Source organism: Dama dama, chromosome 23 (genome assembly GCF_033118175.1).
Source record: "Dama dama isolate Ldn47 chromosome 23, ASM3311817v1, whole genome shotgun sequence".
In the NCBI taxonomy this organism is placed as follows: Eukaryota; Metazoa; Chordata; class Mammalia; order Artiodactyla; family Cervidae; genus Dama; species Dama dama.
In genome coordinates, this window is record NC_083703.1 from 81627944 (window position 1) to 81647534 (window position 19591).

Genomic DNA, 19591 nt, shown 5'->3' on the forward strand with positions numbered 1-19591 from the left:
CCGCACAGTCTGAAGAAACGGTCCCCGAGGCCGGTCTCGATGCCAAGCCGGCTGCAAGTCCAGGGGTTCCCGCACCACTGAAGGTGGAACTGTTTGCTGGGATGACTCAGCATTCACTGAGAGTGTGAAGTTCATGGTTCATTTCAGAGACGGATGCAGACTCACGTCAGCCGGGAGAGGACGGGCAGGTGGTGGGGAGCAGGGAGGCGGGTGATGTGGAGCCAGGCCTGTGCCACCTTCCCCGTCTCAGCGTGTGACGGTCACACGGAGCTCGGCCAGCCAGGGACGTGCCCCGACCTGCGGCAGTCAGAGCTTTGGCTGGGCCTCCGTCACTCGCGTGATGGACTGAGTCATTGATCGCCCGGGTGGGGGATCTCCATCTCCAGATGCACAGATGCCATGTGGCCCAAAGCTCGTTCCAAACCACATTGTTACTCTTTGCCTGGTCAGGAACCCCAGGCAAGACAAACCCCTGACCTCCCAGGAGCCCATGGTAAAGACCAGAACTCTTTCTGGACAAGATTAAATTCTTGACTTAGGAAAGACAGGGCAGGAGGAGAAGGGGGCATCAGAGGATGAGATGGTTGGATGGCATCACTGAGGCGTTGGACATGAGTTTGAGCAAACTCTGAGAGATAGGGAAGGACAGGGAGGCCTGGCATGCTGCAGCCCATGGGGTCCCAAAGAGTCAGACCTGATTGAGCGACTAATTAATGACAAGTTCTCGGCCACACAGGGAGTGTTAAGCAACGTGGTGACACGGTCTGGTTTCCTTTTTTAAAACTAGACTCTGTCTGGCTAAAACCAGTTAGAGGAGCATCCTGGTGATGCTCAGGGAAAGGGGCGGTGTGGCTGTGATGACTCTGGTAGCAGTGAGTGAAAGTGGGCTTAAGTGTATTGAAGCTGAAGCCCAAGAAAGTTACTCACTGGTTGGTTGTGGGTTAGGAGAAAAATAGAGGAGTTCATAACCCCTCAGAAGCAGCTGAAACTGCAAAGCTTCCCAAAGTGGGGGCTCTGTGGAGGTAGGCTGACAGTACATCAGTTTTGGACACATTATCGTCAAGGCTTGTTCAGCAGTTTCCCTATACTCGCTTTTCATCTCATTGGTATTAGTAAAGCTAATTAGTAGTGCTGGAGAAGAGTCTTGAGAGTGCTTGTGAGTCCCTTGGACAGCAAGGAGATTAAACCAGTGAGTCCTAAAGGAAATCAATCCTGGATATTCATCAGAAGGACTGATGCTGAAGCTGAAACTCCAGTACTTTGGCCACCTGATGCGAAGAGCCAACTCATTGGAAAAAGACCCTGATGCTGGGAAAGATTGAGGGCAGGAGGAGAAGGGGGCGACACAGGATGAGATGGTTGGATGGCATCACCAATTGGATGGACATGAGTTTGAGCAAGCTCTGGGAGATAGTGAAGGACGGGGAAGCCTGGTGGGCTGCAGTCCATGGGGTCAAAAAGAGTCAAACACGACTGACCGACTGAGCAACAACACAGTATCTTTGAGTTTAAAAACTGAGACTAGCATTTCATTTCCAGCCGGCTCCTTATAAACAGCCATATCCGGAGGGATGAGGAAAAGTGCATCCTTGACAGAAAGACTTGGATCGAGGTCTTGGCTTAGCACAAGAAAGCAGAAAAGGAAGAAAAAAGTCATCATCTTTCTTTGACTTTGTTTCCATGTTAAGTGTTTAAGAACAGATGCGAGTAATAAACTACCACCCTCTCTTATTCTAGCCGTGTGGCATGGCTTTGGATAGTTCATTTTTGCCCCCACAAACCTCCAGGCCCACACACAGGAGGGTTAGAACATATATCTGCAAAGCGATCCTGATCGTGTCTGTGTGCGTGTAAGGGGACTGGTCACAGGAACTCTGGTGACGCTGAAGACGGAACCCGGGAGAGAGGATAACAAATAGCAATGCACGCTTGGGACTGGGCCTTTGTCTTCACCCTGATCGCTTGGTCGTTAAGGTGTTGCTAACACTTCAGGACAGACACCAGCACTTCCTGGAGCTGGAGAAATGAAACACAGGATGTTTCCCACCATCGTCTCTGGGGTTTCTTTTACAGATCATCTTTTTTAAATTGTGTTTCTTCATTTTTAGCCGTGCCGGCTCTTCCCTGCTGCTCACACTCTGTCTCGCTGGACGGGCCGGGGCTCCTCTCTGGTTGTGGTGCCAGGCTGCTCATCGCGGTGGCTGTCTTGTTTCGGAGCGGGCTCTGGAGCGCGGGGCCTCAGGAGGAGCAGCAGGAGGCTTTAGCAGCCGTGGCTCCGGGCCCTGGGGCACAGGCTCAGCAGGTGTGGCGCGTGGGCCTGTTTGCTCCGAGGCGTGTGGGATCTTCTTGGATCAGGGATCAAACTTTTGATCCCACATCTCTTGCCTTGGCAGGCAGATTCTTTCCCACTGAGTCACCAGGGAAACCCTCTCATCATAGTAGTTTTTAATTCAATGAAAGTGGATTCTTTCACTAAAGGGAAACTTCATCTCCCTGAGTTCATGATTCTGTTCTCAAGGAAGAGGTTTCCACTGCTGTGCTCTCAGGCGCCTGCCAGCCTCAGGCGTGAACGCCCCCGGCCACACGCCTTCCTCTCCCAGGCATCTGACCCTCACATCTTCGCTGTTGTCCTGGGGTGCAGTCACCCGCGTTTCCTTCTGGGCTGTGGTTGTGTCTGTCTTGTGACGTTTTCCCCGAGGACCTCATCTTCATTGGCTTTGACGTTTTAAAGAGCTCAAGTAACAGCACCCAATCCTAATTAAGTGTTTACTTGATGTCAGGTCCTTTGCTAAATATAAAACAAGATTTCCCACCGCCCTCTGAAGTTTGGGTGAGTTTATTGCTCACATTAGAAATATGAGGCTGGCTTCAAGAGGCCAGAGGACTTGCCCAAGGTCACAGCATCCGAGGGAGCTGGGACAGGGAGGTCCTGTCTCCTGCGGCACCAGAGCAGGACTCTGCAAACTGGATGTGATCTCCCCAAAACGCGAGGTGCTTTTAGGTGATAGAGACACCATGTCAACTGAATGTGACTCTTCCAGGGATGCGGTCATTTTCTTTCCAGTTAGCTTTTTGATTAAATTATAGAGAAACATTTCAGTGGGTTGCCTGCATGTCTTTTTTTTCCTCTTAATAACAAATTCTTCCCTTTATTAAGAAAGGGAGAAGTAACACATTTCATGCCACATGTCTTAAACAGTGCCTCTTCTAACAGTTTCTAATTTACCTGTGTTACTGAGAGGTAATATGAACCAGTCAATCCTAAAGTAAATCCACCCTGACTATTCATTGGAAGGACTGATGCTGAAGCTGAATCTCCACTACTTTGGCCACCTGAAGTGAAAAGCCAACTCATCGGACAAGGCACTGATGCTGGGAAAGATTGAAGGCAAAAGGAGAAGGGGGTGGCAGAGAATGAGATGGTTCGACAGCATCTCCGCCTCAGTGGGCATGAGTTTGAACAAACTCCAGGAGAGAGAGGAGGACAGGGAGGCCTGGCGTGCTGCAGCCCATGGGGTCAAAGAGGCTGAGACACTCTGACCAGTAACTGAAAAGTAAGCAAACTCTCAGCTTGAATCTTTGACAGGAGGCCCTAAACAGACGGTAATGACTTACTAGCTTTATTTTCACTGTATTTATGTTCTTGTCTACTTTCAATTTATGGCAGAGCCTACTGGTTCATGATATGGATTTGATCATTCCATTTACAACATATTTGTTTAATAGAAAAAAAATGAGTCGATTTAAAATATTGAGTAGGAGATACAAAGGTTTGACAAGCAAGAGAAAGTTGTGTATTGATGTTCACAGAGCTGTCCCCTGCTCAGAAGCCCGAGTGGCGTGTCTTGTGTCTGCCGCATGGATTCCATGTGTCAAGGAGGCCTGGGTCCAGTTCTCAGTAACTCCTTTCCTCGTCCTGCCTGCTGTCTCCTCATCTATGCTGCAGTTACTTTGTTCTCTTGCTCAGTTGCTAAGTCATGTCTGATTCTTTTGTGACCCCGTGGACTGTACCCGCCAGGCTCCACTGTCTGTGGGATTTTCCAGGCAAAAATACTGGAGTGGGTTGCCATTCCCTTCTCTAGGGGATCTTCCCGACCCAGGTATCGAACCTGAGTCTCCCACTTGGCAGGCAGATCCTTTACCATCTGAGCCTCCAGGGAGGCCCCCTACAGTTATTTATTGGGCAACAGATATAGGCCAAGGCCTGTGGTGCGTCCTGGCGGAAAAGCTGTGAGTGAGTCAGAAAACAGTCTTCATCCACGGGGAGCTTCCATTCACATGCTTTGTGCATTCCTTGTGTGACATCTAATACTTTTAATAAATTCAAGTGACAGTCACTATCATTATAGTTACTTTTCAAATGGACAGTGCAGGCCTAGGGAGGTTTACGGACACGCCCCAGGCCTCAAAGCTGGTGAGGGGCAATCCCAGCCAGGTAGTCTGGAGCCCGGGTCTTTACCTCTGCCAAGCCTCTTCTTCCACACTGCCTTGATATGTACTTATCGCGTATATGAAGGAATGAATTTCCCAATACTTTCTGAGCTCTTGGTTTTTCGATGGATTCTTAACCAGGTGCATAATCCATGGTTTGGAGTAGCAGACATGGCATTTAGGCAAAGTAGTTGCTGAGGACATCAAAGCTCTAAGTGCTTCTGTATGGACACAGTGTTCTTGTACCCAAATCCTTATCCTCTCAAAGGGCAGAAGGTCCAACTTAAACTCCTTATTTTTCTTTCTCTGGGTGTCCTTCAGCTGGTTTCTGTTAGTGTATGGCCATCAGAAAGAGTGCTGGGGCGTCTGGGACATTAGCTAAAGTGCCCAAGGTCACAGTCAGCAGGTAGAGAGGAGTCGGGACTGTTAGTAGTCCCCACTTGTGCATTGGCAGGTCTGCGGCGGGTGAACGGGAACATCTTTGCCCCATCTTGTGTCTTCTCTGGAGCTGCGAGGGGACGCGGCCGTACGAGGTTATGTAAGACCATCACTCCTTTGATGTGCTTTTCTCTTGACTTCCTTTCCTTTCCTCCCCCCTCTCCCATTTTCTTCTGACTTGCCTTGGGGAGTTGGCCCATTATTTTACTGAAGGCCCCCAGCAACGGTTTTAATGCATCGTAAAGCTGCTTGTGAAACAGCGCCAAACAAATCTTTTGGGTTGGGGGCAGAGTGTGAATGAAATAAAAGAGCTTGTGGGTGGAGGTTCTCAGAGACCTATGGAAGAGCCTCTGAGGTCAATTTTTGTTCATTATCCACACTTTCTGGGCCACACTGACCCCTGAAGGGCATATGCCTTTGAATGTACAGATGAATGCAGTGCAAACCAAAGGCCTAATTTCTGGTCTATTTAGAGGCCTTGAGTGCATTTTCGTCCCCTTCATGCACACTGGTGGCCTCCTGGCCAGATATGGTCCTTAAGTGGCATTTTGACCTTGGAGGTTAAAAAACAGCTTAAAGAAAATGGAAAAAATAGCAACATTAAAAATTCAGATTATTTCCTATAAAAATTCAAGACTTCTGGTTTCTCTTAAATAATCAGAAGTGTGACTGCTCTGGTCTCACCTTTCCCGTGTAAATGCCCGACCGTCTATGAAGCTCTGTGTCGTGGGAGGTCTCTTGTCTCCATTCATTCACGTTCTTCGTCTAAACCCCGATGGAATTTGAGGTTGTGACTCCTGTTACTTTCTGTAAGTGGTGAGTGTGTATGTATAAGTGTGTGTGTGTAAGTGTGTGTGTGTATAAGTGTGTGTGTGCATGTGTGTGTGTGTGTGTGTGTAAGTGTTTGTATGTGTGTGACTGTGCGTGTCTTTCAGATCCTTAGATGAAGGCAAGGAAAGTCTGTGTACTTTCAGAAGTACATGATGCTCTGTTTTGATTTCATTTACTTCTGATCACAATAATCATTGAATCAAATGTCACTAAAGGATGGTTGTGGTGGATTCATGAAGTTAACCAAAAGCAGACACTGGATAAAATAATGATTTTTTTCAAAGAGTTTTTGCCAATTAGTGAATCATAATATAAACTAAGCACTTCACCACTAGTCTTAAAAGCAGAAGAGAAAACATCAGCATTTTATAAGTTGACAGATGAATAGATAGCTAGATGACACCTAGATGATAGATTAAATAGATCAACAGGTGTATTTGGTCATAACCTAAACTCTGTTACTGTGGGTTGCAATTACAAAAACCTTAAAGCCACTGGGTCATCAAGTTTTAGAAACACAGCTGCAGGTTTGCTTTTATATGAATCAATCATCCTGTAAGTATTTCCCAGTTAACAGGAAACTTCATACTTTCTGAAATCAGGGTTGACATCTAAGTAAGTAAATAAATGATGACCTCTGCCCTAAAAGATACAGAAGGCCACTTCTTTCTCTTAAATAATTGATTGCAGTTACCCTTCTTCTAACAAGGTGTATTTCCATATTTGGTGGGAAAAAATGTGAAAAAAAAAATTAAAACCTTGCAGAACTAAGTGCCAAGTAGCAGAGTCAAATTTACTTGGGTCAAGTAAAGAGTGGATAGCAGTGAGGAGGGAAGTATTTTAGGAAGTCTTCAGGAGCAAAACGGGACTTGAATAAAAATGCTTTGAATTTTAGTTTTTAATTCTTTGAATTAAAATGACAATTAAAATCACATGATCCACCTCATAAGCTAGTTTTTATGTTAGCTTGTTGAAAGAACCTTCTAATTTTTCTCTTTCTTCTTAGATGGTCCATACTAGCGAAATTCAAGCCAGCAGGTTTTGACCAATTAACATACTCTGTGCTATACATGCTGAAGACTGCCATATGGCCGGGATATTGAGCCAACTGTAGATAATTAGATGAGGATAAATCTTCCTTTTTTTTACTGCACTAATTGCATAGACTGGAATAGATAAAATCATTAACAGTAGTTTGGGTTGAAAATTGGTTTGGTTTCCATGCTGTGTTAAAAAGTTCTTTTGATGTGAGCCTTTTGATGTGAGCCTCTCGATGTGAGCAAAACTCGGGCAGTCAGGCCAGTGTTCAGTTTTTAGTAAGAGTCTCAGCGGTGGAAGGAGAGGGGTTGTGTCTTAGAATAACCAAGTAATTATTAATAATTGTAAATAATGTAATAATTGAATAGTGTTCTTTAAAACAAAAGCAACCTCTTAGTTTACTGTTGATATATGTATGTAATTAAAATCAGAACTGTAAAAAAATATCCTTTTGAAAATTATCCAACTCTTCAAAATTATTAAGAATAATTAAATACATTCATTAATTATGTATACCCACACCACTGTATATATATGTATTTTATGTGTGTGTATACAAATATATATATATATATATATACGTACTCTTGCAATCCATGTGGACACATGGATTCAGTTCCTGGATCAGAAAGATCCCCTGATGGAGGAAGATGGCAACCCACCCCAGAATTCTTGCCTGGGAAGTCCCATGGACAGAGGAGTCTGGTGGGCTGTACAGTCCATAGAGTTGCAAAGAGTCGGACACAACTGAGTGACTAAGCACACGTACAAAACACAGACACACACACAGATACACACACCTGCACATGCACCCCCACACACGCACACACATGCGCACACACGCGCACACACACCCCCCCCCCACACACACGCGCGCACACACACCCCCCCCACGCACGCACACACGCGCACGCACACACATGCGCACACGCGTGCGCACACACCCACACCCACACACACATGCACACACACACACACACACACACATACAGTAGCTAAAACACACTGGCTTCTGGTCTAATTATATGTACCATTCTTCCTTATCAATACAGTTCATTTCTGTTTTTTAACAGCCTGAGGTAGAGATGATCCCACTCTTAATCCCTAACATTAATGATGAAACCCACATGTCTTTCCTTGAGTTCCCTCCTTCTCTTACATTCCATGCATTAATTCAAGTTATGTCTATTTAAAATACTCTTGGCTACATTTGGTTTATCACATGGAGTGAAAATCTGGAGTAAAATTGGATTGATGATTTTGGAAAGCAGAGGTGATTTCAGAAATAAAATCATTCTGCAAGCCATTGTCCGTAAGGAGGATCAGGTCAGAATCTGAGAGTCATAGAATCCTTTCTCACCTCTGAGCTGGAAGGCACCATTTCTGGTGAGTTTACGAGTTGTGAGCTGTGGTGGGAAGGCCTTGCCTGGCGTCCTCTTTGACAGTCTTGGGAAGTAGAGGGATTGTACTAAAAGTCCAGAAGCAATTTGTTCATTAGCCTTCAATAAAACCTTCAGGACAAAAAACACGGGGCACCAACACGTTGGCTTGAGGTGATGGTCCCCTGCCCGTGTGTCTGTATTAGTAACAAGTCGTCGCACACTTTGATTCCAGTTAACTCCATTCAGCACATGTGAACGGGAATCCTGATCTCATACAAAATCAGTGAAGCTGATCTTGGGCTGTTCCAGGCTCTGGGAGCATTGAGCTTGGAGAAGCTGGTTTTCAGAAGCTCTCTGCCTTTGTTTTCACAGGATGTGTGAGACTGGTGAAGGGCTGTTTATCTTTCAAACGCGAGATGGGGAGGCCATCTACCAGAAGGTCCACTCGGCCGCGCTGGCCATAGCAGAGCAGCACCAGCGCCTGCTGCAGAGCGTGAAGAACTCCATGGTGCGTCTGGGGCCCAGCGCGCGGCGGCGGGGCGGTCTGGAGTTTCTGTGCTGAAAATGTGATCAGTGTTCTGGGGGCAGATGCTTTCCTTCTACGCTCAGCAAAGTGTTACTCGGATGACACGCACCCTTGGAAAGCTTCAGAGCGTCACTTGGGAGCACGGGAAGCATCCGCCCGCCTGTCATCTGCTCACGCACTGGATGCCTCCCTTGCAATGAGTGTGTTTAATCAGTGCATTCCTGCAGCAGAATGCTGTCCACTGAGTGAGTTATAAAAAGCAAGTGTATTTCATTCTCACTGGGAGACTGAGAAGTCTGAGAGCAGGGTGCTGGCGGATTCTGGGGGGACACTTCCTGGTTTGTAACTGGCTGTCTTTTTACTGTGTCTCAAATGGCAGAAGGGTGAGGGGTCTCTCTGGGTTCCCTCTTGTAAGAGCGCTAATACCATTCATGGGGGCTCTGCCCTCAGGACCCAGCCCCTGCCGTATACCTGACTGTCTAATAACATCACTTGGGGGTTAAGGTTTGAACATATCAATTTGGGGCTGGGAACACAATATTCAGTCCATTGCAGTCTGCATATATATACATTAAAATCCATTTGGCTTATATATGGACAGCTATAGACACAACTCCATGAGTTATCTACCTCTGAAAGTGAGAGTCGCTCAGTCGTGTCCGACTCTTTGCAACCCCAAGAGTATGCAGTCTGTGGAATTCTCCAGGCCAGAATACTGGAGTGGGTAACCTTTCCCTTCTCCACGGGATCTTCCCAACCCAGGGATCAAACCCAGGTCTCCTGCATTGCGGGTAGATTCTTTACCAACTGAGCTATCATAGAAGCCCATATATACTTATAAGTGTAACAGAAGTTGTAATTTCAAATGTCAGCAGTGGTCAGAGAGAAAAGGTAAGTGAGAGAAGAGAGCTGAGAGGAAACTCACGACCAGACAACTGTTGACATGAGATCATGGTTTCTGTGTAGGAGAGTTCTTGATTTTTTTTCTATATATATCAAGACTTTGAGTCTGTATAGTATCTTCCAGTTTGTAAGTGTTGGAAGTTAATTCCACTTAAAACCAACAAAAATCAGTAATACTTTGTAGGACAAAGAAAACCTATTTGTAAGACTCCATTCTGCCCACCGTGTGTTTGCTGTGTCTAGGGGGTAAACCTTCATAGTCAGCAGTGTGTAAAGACATCCAGGGACTGTGCTTTGTATGGAGAATTGTGATTCATGAGTTTCTTCTTTACGAACAGTAAATTTACAAAATCTGAAGTGAATGTGCAACAGTTAAATAATGCAACTCATGAATTGTGACTGCAAACACATGCATAGAGAGTCACATCTGGGAAAGAAATCTGCAGAACCAAAAGGAACTGGGTTGGCATGGGAAGGTTAAGGCAATTTGAAAAGTCTGTGATTTAACCATGTGGGGTGGTTGGATTTAAAGAGGGGGAAAGCATGCCAGTAATATGATCCATCCCAAAGCAGCCAGGGATTATTCCCTAATGACTTATGCGTGCTGTGATGTGGGATTTTAGAGCAAGGATCAGCAAATTTTTAATACAGGGTGAGATAGTAATATTTCAGGCTTTCTGGACGAAGACAGTCTCTGCTGCAGCTCTTTAGCTCTGCCATTGCAGAGCAAGTGATAGCATAGGTCATGTGGATTCAAATGGACATGGCTGTGTTCCAAAGGAAACTTTAACAGACAGTGAAATTCAAATTTCACTTGATTTTTCACATATCATGAAATATTCTTCTGATTTCCCCCTCAACCATGTAGAAATGTTCCTTCTGAACTAATAGAGTCTTGGCATCCATTTTCCCATATTCTTCCCAATTCTGGATATTGCAGTAGAGGTGGATAAATGCATGGATGGATGAATAGAAAGAAAAAGGAAGAAGGAAGAAAGAAAGAAAAGAAGAAAGAATTCAAGTCATTTTGAACTTACAGGGCAACGTGTCACTGCATTAAAACTGTGAGCTTCTCAAGATGCCTTTAAATGTCTGAAGGTTTTTTTTAAGATTACCTTTTTGTAAAGCCATCAATTAGCATAAATCCGTCTGTACTTGAAAGGGAGGTTCTGCACGCACATGTGTTTCCATTTATAACCTCATTACTTCCACTAAAAATTAATCAGAAATATGAGTAATTCGTTCAGATCATCCCTTTGCAAATTTAACTGTAATATAATGTTGTTTGCTCTTAATTTGCTGTATGCTTAACAAGCTCTATGAAATGAATGTGATTTTAAAAGTAAAAACATCCTGTTTTAAATGGAAATGAGTAAACTTCAAAATGGGATCTGAATCTCAAGGGAGTTAAAACTGGGGCTTGCAGAATGCTTAAAAATCAACATCCTTGAATCGATCTCTGATTAGGGGAGAAAAGAGATACTGTGCTAAAATGAAATGAATTGAGATGATGCTATAATATTTCAGTTATAGTCTTGCGTTTTCTGCTCACTGGGAGAGGGTCTGTAGATTGGGTATATTTCTACTAGGCATTGCCATTATGCCACTACTGGCTGGCATCTCTGAGATAGTCAAGGTCATAAATGGAGAAAGATGGTGAAGCTAATCTCATTAGGCAGCCCTAAACCTAAATCTCAATGACAGTTTGCTGCCGCTGTTGTAAAACTCCCAAGACAGAACGCTTTACCCATGACAGTTTGAAACTGCAGCCTTGTGTGAAATGGTTTGAATCAGACTTATGACCCTGAATCCCAGAAGTCATAAAGAGGAGACATGTGAGTCAGATAGTAATTATTATTTTTATTTTTATTATCATCACTGTTATTACTGTGATAGGCTGAATGATGGCTCCCTGAGGATCTTCCACATCTTGATCCCTGGAGCTTTTGAGCATTATCTTCTATGGCAAAAGGGACTTTGCCATTGTGATTCAGTTAAAGCTCCTGAGATGGGGAGATTGTGCAGGATTATTCCAGTGGCACAGTGTCATCACCAGGTCCCTGTAAGAAGGAAACAGAGGAGTCAGAGTCGGACAGAAGTGACGTGGCCATGAAAGCAAAGGTACAGAGAGAGATTTGAAGCGTCTACCCTGATGGTTATGGAGACAGAGGAGCTAGGACCCAAAGGTTACCGATGACCTCTAGAAATTAGAATGAGGAAGGACATGGACACTCTCCCGGAACCTCCAACAGTGACCAGGACAGCAGGCGCCGTGAGTTTAGTCCAGTGAACCTTATTTCAGACTTCCAGCCTCTAGAGCCACTGGGGATATGTCTGTGTTGTTTTAATCCCAAGTTGTGACAATAGCCAGAGGTAACTAATACAGTTACGATTGTATTAGTTACCATTGTAATACAATTATTAAAAGTATAATAATGTATGCAATTTTATACAATTACAATTTTATTAGTTACAATTGTAGTCACTGTTGTTATTCAGCGTGTCCAGCTCTTTGCAACCCCGTGGACTGCAGCACGCCAGGCTTCCGTGTCCTTCCCTGTCTCCCGGAGTTTGCTCAAACTCATGTCCATTGAGTCAGTGATGCCATCCAACCATCTCATCCTCTTTCACTCCTTTCTTCTCTTGCCCTCCATCTTTCCCAGCATCAAGGTCTTTTCTAATGAGTCAGTTCTTCACATCAGGTGGCCAAAGTATTGGAGCTTCAGCTTCAGCATTAGTCCTTCCAATGAATATTCAATTCAGGGTTGATTTCCTTTAGGATTGATTGGTTTGATCTTCTTGCTGTTCAAGGGACTGTCAAAGGTCTTCTCCAACACCACAGTTCAAAAGTATCATTCTTGGCATTCAGCCTTCTTTATGGTTCAACTCTCACATCCATACATGACCACTGGAAAAACCATATCTTTGACTATACAGGCCTTTGTTGGCAAAATGATGTCTCTGCTTTTTAATATGCTGTCTAGGTTTGTCATAGCTTTACTTTCGAGGAGTAAGTGTCTTTTAATTTCATGGCTGCATTCACTGTCTGCAGTGATTTTGGAGCCCAAGAATTACAATTACAATAATTACAATTATAATATTATAATAATGAAAATGTGTTGCGTCTCTACTCTGTAACAGACAATAATGCACGGGCTTTGTGTGTACTTTCTGGCCATCACAATGACCCTTGGATCAGAGGCCTAGTGCTACCAGCTTGGAAGTAGCAGGGCTCAGATTTGGATCAGGTGTGCTGGGCAATCCCCACTTCACGCTTTTTCTCAAAATCAGGCATGTTTTCTTTGCCCTTCATGAGATCTGCTCACTGCCGTTAATGGCTGACACTTAAAAGTTAAGATATTTCACATAAAACTCAATTTCTGTATCATCTTGAAAAGGGAAAAGGTCCCGCAGCTCTCACCCCGACGTGGCCACCGCCGGAGCCGCCCCCCTTTGGGGGGCCGGGGTCTTCGGTTCTCCGAGGCCCCCGCCTCCCCCTGGCCCCCGGCAGGTGGCTCCCGGCGCTGTGGCCGGTGAAGTCCCGCCTGTATCACTACACGTGACCGCTTCCCGCTGCCAGGTGAGAAAGCCACTAAGTGCGCCCCAGAACAGCACACATTTATGACGTCATAAGTGGTCGCCGCGCGTCAGGAGTGCTGACGTGACTCACCTGGGCCCTCAGCCTCGGATTCTCACAAGGCTGAGCTGCTCTAGGCCCGGGGGCCCCAGCCTGCGGGATCTCATGCCGGATGGTCTGAGGTGGAACGGGTGCGATGATGACAGAAGCAAAGTTCACAATAAATAGAGTGACTTAAATCACCCCTCCCCCCAGTCCACGGAAAGGTTGTCTTCCACGAAACCGGGCCCTGGCGCCAGAAGGGCTGGAGGCTGCGTCTACCGTCTTACCTCAAGGTTAGATTGGGGAGGCACCGGCTCACAACCTCGCCGGTTGTCGGTGGGCGTTAATTCCTTGGGGCTGCGGGATTTAAGCGCCCCAGTTTCCTGCTGGCTGGTGGATGAAGGCCGTCCTCGCTCCCAGAGGCTGTCCTCCGTTTCTTGCCATCTTCCTGCTTGTTTGATCAAAGCCAGCAAAAAAGACTCCCCTTCACCCTGAGGGCCACGACCCTATGTGGCCCCCTTGTGGTCGCGACATCCCGTCACCCCACAGGGGCTGTTGGCTGGAAGCGAGTCACAAGTGCTTCCTGCGGTCGAGGGAGGGAACCCCAGAAGAGAGTGCACGCATGGAGGAGGAGACTGGGGGCCACCTCACTGTCTGTCTCCACAGCGTGCAAACTTCTGGAATGACGCTTAGTGCTCATGGTGTTTAGACTTCATGGTGTTTTGCTAATAATCCTATTTGTTTATAAAGCCTCTGCTAAGTGACAGGCTCTTCAGTAACAGCAGCCATACCGCTTGTCAAGCCCGACCTTTTCTCTATAATCATGACAGTATCTCTGTGAAGTAGATTCATCCCCTCATTCTCATTCATTTGTTCACTCACGAATGTTTACTGAGGATGTCATCTGCTTTGGGGCTTCCGCAGTGGCTCCGTGGTAAAGAATCCGCCTGCCAATGTAGGAGACGTAGGTTCGATCTCTGGGTTGGGAAGATCCCCTGGACAAGGATATAGCCACCCACTCTGGTGTTATTGCCTGGAAAATCCCGTGGAGAGAGGAGCCTAGTGGGCTGCCGTCCATGGGGTCGCAAAAAGAGTCGGACGTGACTTAGCAACTACAGCAACAGTCTGCTGTTTTGTGCTCTCGGGTATAGTGGTAATCGACAGGTAAAGCCCATGATCCCACGGGACTTAGCATTCAAGGGAGGATTATTCATTTCGTGACCCTTGACCTGGAAGGAATCTCTCCAGATGCTACAGATGAGAAAACAGATGCTCACAGTGGTGAGGTCACTTGCCTGCAGCTGTAGAGCTCATTACTGCTAGGGCCAGGGATGCAGGATCTTCTGCGTGGTTCTTTTTTAAACTTTTTATTTTATATTGGAGTATAGCCGATTAACAATGTTGCGATAGGTTCAGGTGCGCAGCAGAGCAACTCAGCCTTACACACATGTATCCATTCTCCCAGACCCATGAGAGGGGAGTTTATGTGGTTCTTAAATGTCTGCCTGTGGCCACAATGCCTTACTCTTCAGAGGGTTTTAAAGCCCTTCTGTTTCTCTTATGTCCACACTGTCCTAGCATTTTCAAATTACCCTGAATATCAGAGTACCTTTCAGACATGCATATCAACTTGGAGTATATCTTACAAAATTACTCTCACAACAAACCCCGTTTCTTTTGGTGTTTTCGGCACCAGATAGCTGTCCTCTTTCACATAACTCTCCCCGCTCTGTTTGTGAATCCAGTGTGCTCTGATTCACTCTAAGGATGGCGTGGAGGAGGGTGGGTGGGCCTGGGGTGTTCGGGGAGGACTGACCGGTGATGAGATGGGGTGGCTGGAGCTGTTTACTCGAGAGCTGGCAGCTGCCTCCCTGAAGCGGCGACAGGGAGACTCTGTGGGGACACTTCGGGACTTCCCTGAGCGCCCGGCTATTTTTGCCACCTTGGAGATCAGTGCTATGAGAGTCTAATTTTGGAGTGAGGAGTGGCAGTGTGTGGGAGGTCCCTCATTCCTTGACCCGGCCTGTCATTTTTAGAATTTCCTTCAAGGCGAGAGGGACGTGGTGGAGAGTGACTGCAGTCTGGCGGCTCCCTGGGTGGCTGTAGGTTTGGGCTCCCCAGGGGTGACATTGAGGCTCCGGAGTGACGTTTCCCCCTTCCTCTGCAGGCCCGACTGTGCCCCCAGGTTTGAGAGTTTAATCCAAGCTGTTTCTGCGTTCCCTCTGTTTTCATTTGCTTGTTTAACTGATAGATTTATTTCCATGTTTGGTTTTGCAAATAAAATTTGATAATGAATTTGTAGAATTCAAGTGAAACTCTTTTACAGTTCTGCAAACCAAAGTAATTTATATTCAGCCTCATTTAAAAAATTATAGTCAGCACATTTTTTTAAAAAATACGGAAGACATCAAAGAAAGCATAGAATCAATTTCACTACTTCTCAGACTGAAAAGTCTGAGCTCTTTGTGCAGGGATTGTTATTTGGGGACTGTTACGCTGGGATTTTTATGCGGGGACTTTCATGTATGAACAAGCTTTTCACGAATTTGTCCCCATCCCTCTATCCACAGAAAGTCAGTTTTTGCCTCTTTTTGTGTTTATAGACTCTGGTTAATTGGGTTAGCTTACAGATTCTTTTTTTTTTCTTATAGCGTTTTTCTTAAAGCGGTTATCAACTTTTTTCCACTCCTGAAATAAATCCTTTTTATAACCTGGTAATATTAATTATAGCTCAAAAATATTTTGTCAAATACCTATCTATTGCTTTCAAAGTAGATCTTATAGAGGGCATAAAATAAATTGTGAAAACTTTTGCATCTTTAAAGAAGCTTGAATTTAGATAAGTTATGAATTTAAACCCTTCAAAACATGCAACAGTATAATCCTGTGATTCAATTTGCTGTAGTCCCTTCAGAGGGCAATCTGTCCCTCTGATCAGGATTAAACTGATCAGAATTGAATTCAGGGACTCCCCCGGTGGTCCAGTGGTTAAGACTCCATGCTTCCACTGAAGGGGTCACAGGTTCAATCATTGGTCATGGACGTTCCACGTGCCGAGGTGCAGCCAAAACAATGAAAACTTCAGGCAGCTCTTTACTCAGCAACAGTACTTCCAGGGATTTACCCTAAACATACACCAGCAGAAGCAAAGATAATGTGGACACGCCTGGAGGGAGTCACACAGATGAGGAAAGGCAGGACAGCAGGCAGAGTGGACACACTCATTCCCACCCTGACCCTCACACGTGCTTTGTGAGCCCTGAGAGTGGATGTGTGGCGGGAGACTAATGTCCCGGGTTGTGTTGGTTACCTTTGGCGAGCGGGACTGTGACTCGAGGGACTGGGAGGGGGCTTTTACATCAGTGTTTCACTGCATGTTTTTCTCTAACAATAATTTTTTTAGACTGTCTACATAATTTTTAGAAGTTTATTCACTTCTGGCTCTGCTGGCCCTGTTGCCTGGAGGGCTTTGTCTCTACTTGCGGCGAGTGGGGGTGGCTCTGAGTGTGGTGTGGGGGCTTCTCTTGCAGAGCGCAGTCTCTAGGACACGCGGGCTCCAGTAGTTACATCTCCCAGGCTCTAGGCACAAGTTCAACAGCTGTGGCAGCCGGGCTTAGCTGCTGCTCTGCTCGGGGGATCTTCCTGGACCAGAGATCGAACCCATATCTCCTGCAGGACGCTCTACCGCTGAGCCACCAGGGTAGCACCCATAATTATTTATAGAAACAGTAGCTGAACGTCTGGCCTGGGCAGAATGAGCTGATACACCGCTGAGAAAGAGGAAGGGCTCGCCCCCTGAACTGCGTAGCAGTGCTTGGTAAGAAAGAACAGGTTTTGAAAGCTTGGCAGGGACGTTTCCAGGTGCTAGAAATGTGGTCTCCATCAAGGGATAAGATGATCTTTGTGGAGAAGTTTGTGCCTGAGCTGAGTTTCCGGATGAACCAGAGGTAGCTGTGAGCGACTGCTGCTGGAGATAATGGTGAATTTACTTCGTGCCAGGAGCTCTGCTGAGCACGAGACATGTGTTAAGACCTTATCTTGACTCTTTAGCTCGGCTCCACTCACGTGGGTACTGTCAGCCCATTTTTATAGCCAGTGAGTTTGAAGCCTGGACATGCAGATTGAAGTGATGGTGCCAAGATTTAAACCCAGGTGTTCGTAGCTCCAGTATCTACAGGTTAGCTACTGGGCTCTTCTCAGCAAAAATTAATTTTTTTTCCCTCTGAATTCATTTATGTCAAGATAGAATGCAGCTATTTGAAATCATGGAACATAGTATCAACACAGAATAAAGTTGTGGAATTGAATTGTTATATTTCATTTATATTAATAAATATATTCAAAGGAGCAAATGTAGCTTTTAAGATTTATTAAGTTACTAATGGCACAAGTACCTAAGAGTTTCTAAGTTAAGAGTGATACTGCTTGATTTTCAAGTTAAAAGATAATAATAATATTTCAATTGGATGGCAGCAAATGCAAAAGCATGTTTTGAACTATATAATCCATGTAAGGTGCCAGGTACTGGTGGCTCAGGGGTAAAGAATCTGCCTGCCCATGTAGGAGATTCGAGTTCGATCCTTGGGCCAGGAAGAGCCCCTGGAGAAGGAAATGGCCACACACTCCAGTGTTCTTCTCTGGGAAATCCCATGGACAGTGGAGCCTGGTGAGCTACAGTCCGTGGGGTCACAGAGAGTCAAACACGATTTAGTGACTAAACAACAACACTATATAAGGTATTGGCACAGATGGTATTTTTAAAGACTGAATTAGTTCCCTGTGTTTAAAGTGGAAGATTTCACATAAAACACGTGGTTCTGTCTTTTGAGAAAACGAGAATATCTGGTGATCCTGTTCCTGCCTGAGTCAAAATTGAATAGCAGCTCTCATTCTGAGATGCTGACTGCTCTTCCTTTTTTTTTTTTAAATTTTATTGACTTATTTTATTTCTGGCTGTGCTGGGCCTTCATTGCTGCGGGGGCTTTCTCTTGCTGTGGCGAGCGGGGGCTGCCCTGTGCCTGCTTGGGCTTCTCATTCCTGGGCTTCTCTTGATGTGGCGCACAGGTAGGCATGCGGGCTTCAGGAATCACAGCACCCGGCTCAGTGGTTAGGGCACGGGCTCCAGAGCCCAGGCTAGGGCCTGTGACGCCTGGGCTTAGTTGTCCCACGGCATGTGGGATCTTCCTGGAGCAGGGATCGAACCTGTGTCTCCTTCATTGGCAGGCAGATTCTTTACCACTGAGCCACCAGGGAAGCCTGCTTTAGCTTTCTGCAGTTCCTGTCGTTTCTTGCTATCTCTGGGCCTCTGGAGGGGACAAGGCCCTCTGTGTCACCATCATCTCAGGGCTTGGCACAGGGTTCACTGACGTTTTGCTGAATGAACAAAAGAGGGTCGAATAGATTTTATGAGCACAGGGAAGAAGAGAAACGAAGCCAGAATCCCAGATCCCATCTCCCCTCCAATGCCAAACACGGCCCAGGCTCCAAGTGAGTCTGCTCTGAGAGGCCGCTGGAAACAGTCCCAGAGGTTATCAGTTTCTGTGTACAGCTAGGCAAGGAGGCATAAAAAGTTACAGAAGTGAAGGGAGGGCTCATTCTACTTTATGCACACGGCCGAGAATCCAGACGGCTCTGAGTGAATGGATGCAAATCACTTTCCTTCCATGAAAATAACCGTTTGAGCGCATCTGGAGCTCACCAAAATGCTGTATTTGGAAATTTGGCCCCAAATGCTGGATTCCACCAACGGTCTCTTTATCAAAGCTGTGGGCGACAGTGCGGGCGTCGTCTCAGCTGGAGTTCTGCTCGCCAAGTGGTGTCACGGCTGCATTTTTTCCCTCCGCTGTCTTTCTCTCTTGCTCATGTCTTCTCTCTCCTCTTTTGTAACACTCAAGGAGTAAGCCTCTGTCCACTCTCTTTCCTTCACAGTTCAGTCATATTCTGTTATGTCTCAGTAACATTTCGATGGTGGGAACACCCTCGATTTTGCTCCAAGAATTAGAACAAGGGCAAGAGCTGGAGAAAGCTAAGACAGCTCTTTGAGTGGTGCCTGCCAAACATCCGGCAGAGCTGGTCAGGGTTTGGCGGTCCAGGGGAGCAGGTTTCCTTAGAAAGCCCAGGCTGGCCACCTGTCTTGCAGACAGTCGATTTCCACTCAAGAGAAGTGCCCTGGGACGATGGGGCTCCAGGGGCCAGCAGAGTCCCTGTGAGCTTCTGTCCTTCAAGCCCCTAGGGGCCTTCCCAGCTCCGTGCGCCTCCTCCAAACAGCTGTCATTTCTCTAAGGTCTGGACTTTCACTTCCACAAGAAAATGTATTTCTAGACTTCAGTGAACAGGATGTGAGCCCATCCTTAAGGTCTTCATGACATCCTCAGCGCTTCCTCAGGAAATGCACCGGGCTCCACTCTGGGCCTCGGCTCTGGA

General features: G+C 46.1%; 1 protein-coding gene across 2 annotated transcripts in view; it reads left to right on the top strand.

The window, feature by feature from the left end:
• DOK5 (docking protein 5) overlaps positions 1-19591 on the top strand; it is a 147091-nt gene that overhangs the window by 104526 nt on the left and 22974 nt on the right. For both annotated transcript variants that reach the window (XM_061127540.1, XM_061127539.1), the window contains exon 6: positions 8493-8628. In XM_061127540.1, the coding sequence (XP_060983523.1) occupies positions 8493-8628 (136 nt within the window). The remainder of the gene's footprint in view (positions 1-8492; positions 8629-19591) is intronic.